Below are 8,865 nucleotides of genomic sequence, written 5' to 3' on the forward strand. Positions count from 1 at the left end.
GAATAAGAAAATTGTTAAGATCACAACTCGATCTTAAATTCCTTTCTCCCTTACCTCCTCAGTCATCGGTTGTATAAGACAAATAATGGAAAGTACACAACTTGCGCGTGTACTTAGGCATCTTGCTTGATCGCACAGTACCCACCAGATTGTGGAAATGCTGTGTGGATGTTTCAATGTAGTGACTATAGTTCTTTATTTTACTTCTAAATTCTAGAGTCACTTTCTTACTTTGACCTTCTTGATTAAGGTTATTATTAATGTTGTTATCATTATTAGTATGAGTATTATTAGTATTATCATAATTTTTATTATTATTACTAGTATTACTAATGTTATTATTACTTCTACTGTTATTATTGCTATTATCATTAAAATTGTTGTTATTGTACGAAATTCTGTCATCATTATTATTATTATCAACATTATTATTATTATTGCCATTGTTGTTGTTCTTTTCATTGTTGTCATTGTTTTTAATATTTAGCATTATTTTGTTGTTTTCCTGTTGTTGTTATGAATGTTATTATTGTTATTATTGTTATTATTATTGTTATTACTATTGTTTTCATTATTACCATTACTATTATTATTATCATTGTTATTATTACTATCTTTATTATTATCACTCTTTATTATCTTAATCATGATTATAACTACCATTTTCATTATTTTTCTCTCTCTCTTTCACTCTTCCTTCCTTCCCTCCTTCCCTCCCTCCCTCCTTCCCTCCCTCTCCTACCCTTTCCCTCCCTCCCTCTCTTACTCTTTCCCTCCTTCCCTCCCTCCCTCCCTCCCTCCCACCTTCCCTCCCTCCTCCCTCCACTTTCCCTCCCACCTTCCCTCCCTCCCTCCCTCCCTCTCCTACCCTTTCCCTCCCTCCCTCCCTCCCACCTTCCCTCTCTTTCACTAAATGCATTCATTGGCATAAACGAAATTCAATTCCAATCCACAGCTCGTATAACATACTTGTTGCACACTCGAAGCCTTCCCTAGAGGACAAACAGTATCCATTTCTAACTAGCGTTGATTTTGAGTCGAATTACATTCACCTTTTAAGCTAAACATTCGTTAACTGTGTGTGTGTATATATATATCCACAAACAAAATACATACATGTTTGTCTTCCCTTTATTTCTACCTCACCCTAAACACAGGAACAACATAATAGAAAAAAATGATTAGTCAAAAATACACACAAACAAATACATATTTATCCTCCGTACCCTAATATCCACACACACAAGCAAATACCCACTAACAAAAACATGCTTTTCCTTCATACTTCTCCCTCTCCCTTGCCTCCCTCCCTTTCCCTCCCCATTAGCCTCCTACCCTCTCCTCTCCTCCCTCCCCTTGCCTTCCCCCCTCTCCTCCTCCCTCCCTCTTTCCCTCCCGCCCTCTCCTTCCCCCTTACCTCCCCTCCTCTCCCCCTCCCCTTTCCCTCCCCCTTCTCCTCCTCCCTCCTCTCTCTTTCCCTCCCCCCCTCTCCTCTCCTTCCCTCTTGCCTCCCACCCTCTCATCCCTCCCTCCCCCTTGGCCTCCCACCCTCTCCTCTCCCTCCCTCTTCCCCTCTCCTCTCTCCTTCTCCCTCCCCCCACTCTCCTCTCCCTCCCTCTTTCCCTCCCACTCTCTCCTCTTCCCTCCCACCTTTCCCTCCCACCCTCTCCTCTTCCTCCCCACCTCCCCAGGTAAGGGGGGAAGCCCCTTACCTCCCACCCTCACCCCCCTTTCCCTCTCCTCCTCCCTCCCCCCTTCCCTTCCCCCTTGCCTCCCCCCCTCCCCCTTTCCCTCCCACCCTCTCCTCCCCTCCCCCCTCAACGAGAGAGGAACAGCAGAGGAGGCGAGTGACAACCACTCTCTCATCCCCCAGGGAGAGGAGAGACTAAATGTAATTATGCGCATGTGTTCCCCGGGGCCCCATATGTCGACTGTGACTGGTTCGCATCACGCGCCTCCTATGTTTTGTGGCTTTTTGAAAACAGGCTTGAAGTTTATGGGCTTTGATTCTCTTCGTTTCTTTGAAGTCGGGGGCGGTATTTATTATTATTATTTTTTTTTGGTGATTTTGTTGTTGTTGTTGTTGTTATCGGTGCTTTTGTTGTTGTTGCTGTTTATATTATCATTGCTGTAATTATTATGGTTATTATTATTGTTATAATAATTATTGTTATTTTCATGTTCTTTTATTATTGTTATTATTATTACTGTTATTATTCTATCATTATTATCATTATTGTTATTATTTTATCATTATTATCATTACTGTTATTATTGTATCATTATTACGATCATTATTACCATTATCATTACAACTATTGCTATTATTATTATAATTATTACTAATATTATCATTATTGTTATCGTCATTACTATTATCATTTTTGTCATATTCATTACCATCATTATAGCTGATATTATTATTATTAGTATTAGTATTATTATCACCATTATTATTATTATTAATTTCATTGTTTTTCTTATTGTGATTATTATTATCATTATAATTATCATTATCATCATTATCATTATTAATGTCATTATCATTATTATTACGTTTATTCTTGTTGTTTTTGTTGCTGTTGTTACAAATGTTGTTATTGTTATTGTTATCATTATTACTATTATTATTATCATTATCATAATTTATATTATTATTTTCATTGTTATCCTTCTTTATACACATTACCACACACAAACACACACACATTACACATAACACCATCGTAATGGGGGCCACACGCTTCCTTCTTCCCACACTCATTTCTCCCCTTCAACCCCTTCCCAATCTTTACCCAAATCCCACTCCACCTTCCCAATCCCCCATTCTAATGCCACTCCACCTCCAGATCCCCTAACCACTCCCACTCCACTCCCCTACCCGCGGCAGCAACAGTGCCCACACCCACTCGAAATGCAAGGCTGCTCTCTCTCTATGTCTCTCTTTCTCTTTCTCATTGTCTGTCTCTCTCTCTTCTCTCTCTCTCTCTCTCCTCCCTCCCTCCTCTCTTTCCCCCTCCTCCCTCTCTCTCTCTCTCTCTTCCTCCACTCCCCCCACATCTCTCTCTCACTCTTCCTCCCTCCCCTCCTTCCTTCCCCACGCCCTCTCTCTCCTTCCTCCCCCCACCCCCACCCTCCCCCTCTCGTTCCCTCCCACCCTCTCTCCCTCTCCCTCTCTCTCTCTCCCTCCCACCGCCTCCCCCTCTCCCCTCCCTCCCTCCTTCCCATCCTCTCCTCGCCACCCACCCTCTCCCTCCCTCCCACCATCTCTCCCAACCCCCACCCTCCCCCTCCCACCCAATCCACCCTCTCCCTCCCACCCACCCTCTCTCTCTCTCTCCCTGTCACTCCATCTCCCAGGACCAGCGTACACTGCCAGCCACACCCGCCACAGGTTCACTCCCCACCATTCCCTCTGAAATCGTCTCAAGGGTTCCCACGGGAGGCAGTCGACGAGGGGCGCGTGACCACGGGCCGGACTCTCTTCTTATTAAACCCAGAAGGGGGTCTTCCTTGCTTTTCCCTCGCTGTCTCTGTCTGTTTGTTTGTCTGTCTGTTTGTATATGTGTGTGTGTGTGTGGGGCGTGGGGGTGTGTATAGATACATACATATGTGTAAATATATGTATATATATATATATATATATATATATAGAGAGAGAGAGAGAGAGAGAGAGAGAGAGAGAGAGAGAGAGAGAGAGAGAGAGAGAGAGAGAGAGAGAGAGAGAGAGAGAGAGAGAGAGAGAGAGAGAGAGAGAGAGAGAGAGAGAGAGAGAGAGAGAGAGAGAGAGAGAAAGAGAGAGAGAGAGAGAGAGAGAGACAGAGAGAGAGAGAGAGAGAGAGAGAGAGAGAAAAAAACAGAGAAAGAGAGAGAGAATCAAAAATAGAGACTAACAGAAAAAAAAAACAGACACACAAACAGACAAAGATTTATACTTCAATCTAAAAAAAATAAAAAATAAAAAAATACCACAGACAGACAAACAATAAAAGAGACAAACAAACAACCATAGAAAGAAAAAAACAATCAAGTTAAAGAAACAAAAGAGACAGAGAAAAGAAACAGCCAGAGAGCCTGTGTTCACATTCAATGGTTTTGTGATTTACATGAGTTTCATTCTGGGATTTCGCGTATGCAAATTCCTGGCTTAGACTAACGGGTTTGTAATGTTATCCAGAGTTTCCGATCCAGCCATTCTAGCACGATTTGGCCGGCCATATAGTGTCTCTCTCTTTCTGTTATGATGAGTAGCGATAGAGAATAGAGCGAAGGTCAAACAGAAACTTAAATCAATCCTTATGGGAGTAGGATACTTCCTTTCTTTCTTTTTTTCTCTCTTTCTCTTTGTCTTTCTCTATCTCTATCTCTCTCTCTCTCACTCTCACTCTCTCTCTATCGCTCGCTCTTGCTCTCTCTCTCTCTCTCGCTCTCGCTCTCGCTCTCGCTCTCGCTCTCTCTCTCTCTCTCTCTCTCTCTCTCTCTCTCTCTCTCTCTCTCTGTCTCTCTCTCTGTCTCTGTCTCTCTCTCTGTCTCTGTCTCTCTCTCTCTCTCTCTCTCTCTCTCTATATATATATATATATATATATATATATATATATATATATATATATAGCTGGTTTATAGGATTTCATAGATTAAAATAAATTGGTTATTGAGCAAAGTAGCTGTTTTGTTTTTTATGAAGTTTTACGTTCTTCAAAACACTGACATAAATTGCAATATTAGAAATTAAATATACCATCTAACATGAAACGAATAAAGAGGCTATTCGTCTATTTCAGCAACAAAGACTATACCAAAGTACACGAGTTCGTATAATAAGTATATTCCTGATAACGAAAACATGAGACAATAATACTCTGAAGTGAAGAGGTTAATGGATTTAATGAGAATGAGGTTGTTATAACGACATTAATAATATTACTTAAAAATAACAGGCAGGAAAAGAAAGAAATATATCAAGCCAAAAGAGCAAGAGGAGGAATCAACGGCATTCCAGTTGAATTGCAAATTTTGGTTTCTCTCGCCTTGCAAGGAGGTGGAATATTGCCACAAGGGTTGCAGTGGGCAGAGCGTTGCACAACCACATCCGGGAAATCAGACTTTTTCCCCTCCGATTGTGCAATACTTTGTCGTAATAATTTGATTCAACAGATACCGAATTTGCCATCCTCTCAAGTCATTATTGTTATCATCAATATCATGATTTTAACCATTGTGTTGTAATAGTTATGTTACGATTTCTACTTCCACTACTTCCACTACTATTATTATTTCTACCTCCATCACTATAAATACTGCTTTTAATACCACTACCAATATTACTTCTACTCCTACTACTATTTCTACTACCATCACCATAAGTACTACTTTTAATGCCACCTCCAATATTAATTCTACCACTGCTACTGCTCTACTAGTAACGACTATTCCATAAAATTATATAATATCAATAACAACACCATTAATAATAACTATGACGTCTCTATTCGCCATAAAGAAAATAACAAGACTGTCCACTATGGATACCATCATTATTGTTCCAGTTATCACTAACATAATTTGTATTTTTTCTGAAATATTGTATAATAACTGAGTTGTTTTCATGTGCAACTTTGGCGACAAACTTATTATCACTATTATATTTTGGCCTTTTCTTATAATATTTGCTATGATAACTGCTAAATTGTTTCGCTTTAGTAGAGGCAGCACTATAACATCATTATCATCCATTCCTATTTTTCCGTCTTTTGTAATATATAATTGTCATTATTCTTACTTTGACAAAGATTTGTCTCAGCAACTCCTAGGAGAAGAGTCCGACAAAATACAGCTTCATTGTTACTACAGTACTCGATACAACAAAATCAGTTTCACATTTTTCTGTTTAAGTGGCCATCAACATTCATCAAACGTAAATGAATGTAAATGGACTCTTTTCAACTTAGTACTAGAGAGTTACATAAATACTAGAAGAGTTGTTTTAGCTGCTACTGATACCAATACAGCCATTAATGAGGTTATTATGTCCTCACTGCCATCAGCATAATCACCCAGACAACAATTCCTGTACTGATCCCAAAATACATTCCAGAGGATACACTTCACTACAATTTATATACTTAGGTTACGGTGCAATACACTGAAGAACCTCGATGAAGAAAGAGCTATAGACGCTTTTCTCAAAATACACCCAAAGAAGTACTAAAAACGTTGCAATAACGATGATATTCAATAAAGGAATCCGAGTTGATGAGAACCGTCACAATATCCAGTTTTAGACACGTTCAGACATCAGCTTTTGATCCGTCATCCTTTTCGCTTCTCGCTAATAATAAAAAAAAAAAAAAAAAAAAAAAAAAAATGAGACTAATTATATCACTCCTTTCAGAGAATTGTATGTATCTGACATGAATAAGTGATGTGAGAATTATGTTTGTGTGTACTGTTTGGAACTAGTTACACACGCTTTATCAAAGACATAGGAAGCAGATATTTTATTTTTATTCTGAACTGTGTAGACGCTAATATGTTCATATAGAGATGGGAAGGTTATAAGTTATGGCATATTTATATATAAAAAATCGATTATCCGTTGACAGTTAATCATTTTCATTAGAGTTGGTATTATACTTTTATTGTTATTTCCAGAATTATTTTTATTTTTGTTCTTTGTTACTTGCTACTATTATCAATATTCGTGCCTTTATCATATTAATTTTCATTGTTATTAATAATTTTATAGCAGAAGCAGTAGTAGTACTACTCCTATTACTGCTACCACTACTACTATTACTGCTACTTCTACTACTACTACTATGACTACTACTACTTCTTCTACTTCTACTACTACTACTACTACTACTACTACTACTACTACTACTACTACTTCTACTACTACTACTACTACTACTACTACTACTACTACTATTACTACTACTATTACTACTACTATTACTACTACTATTACTACTACTATTACTACTACTATTACTACTACTATTACAACTACTATTACTACTACTATTACTACTACTATTACTACTACTATTACTACTACTATTACTACTACTATTACAACTACTATTACTACTACTATTACTACTACTACTGCTACAACTAATCCTACTACTACTATTACTACTACTATTACTACTACTACTACTACTACTACTACTACTACTACTACTACTACTATTACTACTACTACTGCTACAACTAATCCTACTACTGTTACTAATAATGAATAGGAGGACCATAATGATGATGTATCTAGTACACACACGCACTTTATATATGTATGTATTTTTACGTTTACCTAAGTATCCTTGTGTTTGTGTATGTATAATGAATAAAAACATTTTTTTCGCTGGAAATACAGGTCACTAATAGCCAGGGAAAAACAAACGAACAACAAAGCCTTAATTACTTTGTATTAATTCAGATTAAACTACAAAATGACTGTAAGAGTACTAGTAATAACAGATAGAATTGCACTGCACTTACATTCTCAACTCTTACTGTGACAAAATGATAAATTATATCTATATCTATATATCTATATCTATATCTATATCTATATCTATATCTATATCTATATCTATATCTATCTATCTATCTATCTATCTATCTATCTATCTATCTGTCTATCTGTCTATCTATCTATCTATCTATCTATCTATCTATCTATCTATCTATCTATATATATATATATATATATATATATATATATATATATATATATATATATATCCTGTAAAACATCATCATTCATGCACGAATAACAGACATGTTGCTTGCTCCACTGAGGCCGTCATTGCACTGATATGGCTTCAGAATTCCCATTCCATGCAGGAATCCTTAGAAATTCCAAGTGAAACTGAAAACGAGGAGGGAGATGAGGAGGAGTTCTGAATTTGACAATAAAGAAAGTAAAGAAAGTAAAGAAAGTAAAGAAAGTAAAGATGCAATCTTCCATCGTAAATGAGAACTGGTATGTACGCTGTCTGATGGGATAAAAATAGGAGGTATTGTAATAAAGGAGGATTATACAGAATGGGAAAGATAATATGGGGATTATATGTGGTCTGTGGAAGAGCACATTGAAGAGAGACGTAACAACAGCAATGATGTAATTTTAACTTGACAAAAAAGAATAAATAAATAACCACATTAATTAGCATTATAAACTCCACAAAAAAATCTCTACGAATATAATGGTAAATGAGGATATTTGTATCTAATAACAACGAGGATAATGAGAAGGATAATAAGTATATTAATAGAAGCATAACAATGCATATATCAATAGCAGCATCTTAGGTGTTTTTTTATACGTAGAGAAAATCACAAGCCGACTTAATTATGCGAACTGTGTTGCAACAACCCCGTCTGCAACAGCGAAGAAACCTGCAAGAGATGAGCTATAAATAGTAATTTAATCAACTGAACTGAGGAGTTGCAGTTACCAAAACCCGGTAAATATGTGAATTATTATCATTATTATCATCATCATTATTATTGTTATTATTATTATTATTATTATTATTATTATTATTATTATTATTATTGTTATTATTATTATTACTATTACTATTATTATTATTATTATTATTATTATTATTATTATTATTATTATTATTATTATTATTATTGTTATTATTATCCTTTTGTAATAGTTATTTTTATTTTTGCTGATATATTTTCTGATATGGATTTTATCTACTTGTGTTGCTGTTATGTTCGTGATTATCTTTATTGCACTTAATGTCATTAATAACGGATTGCAAGAGTTCAAACGATTAATTTTCATTTTTTAGTGATGGCGATGATGGTGGTGGTGATGATGTTGGTGATGATAATGAT

The 8,865-nt window shown here is 36.5% G+C and overlaps 1 protein-coding gene across 1 annotated transcript in view; it reads left to right on the plus strand.

Moving 5' to 3' along the window:
- Positions 1-1,897: 1,897 nt before the first annotated feature.
- The window catches only part of LOC138863771 (proteoglycan 4-like), an 8,196-nt gene continuing 1,228 nt past the window's right edge, over positions 1,898-8,865 (plus strand). The window contains exon 1 of the mRNA XM_070128621.1: positions 1,898-2,036. Within this exon, the coding sequence (XP_069984722.1) occupies positions 1,898-2,036 (139 nt within the window). The remainder of the gene's footprint in view (positions 2,037-8,865) is intronic.

Source organism: Penaeus vannamei, chromosome 13 (assembly GCF_042767895.1).
Source record: "Penaeus vannamei isolate JL-2024 chromosome 13, ASM4276789v1, whole genome shotgun sequence".
Lineage (NCBI taxonomy): Eukaryota > Metazoa > Arthropoda > Malacostraca > Decapoda > Penaeidae > Penaeus > Penaeus vannamei.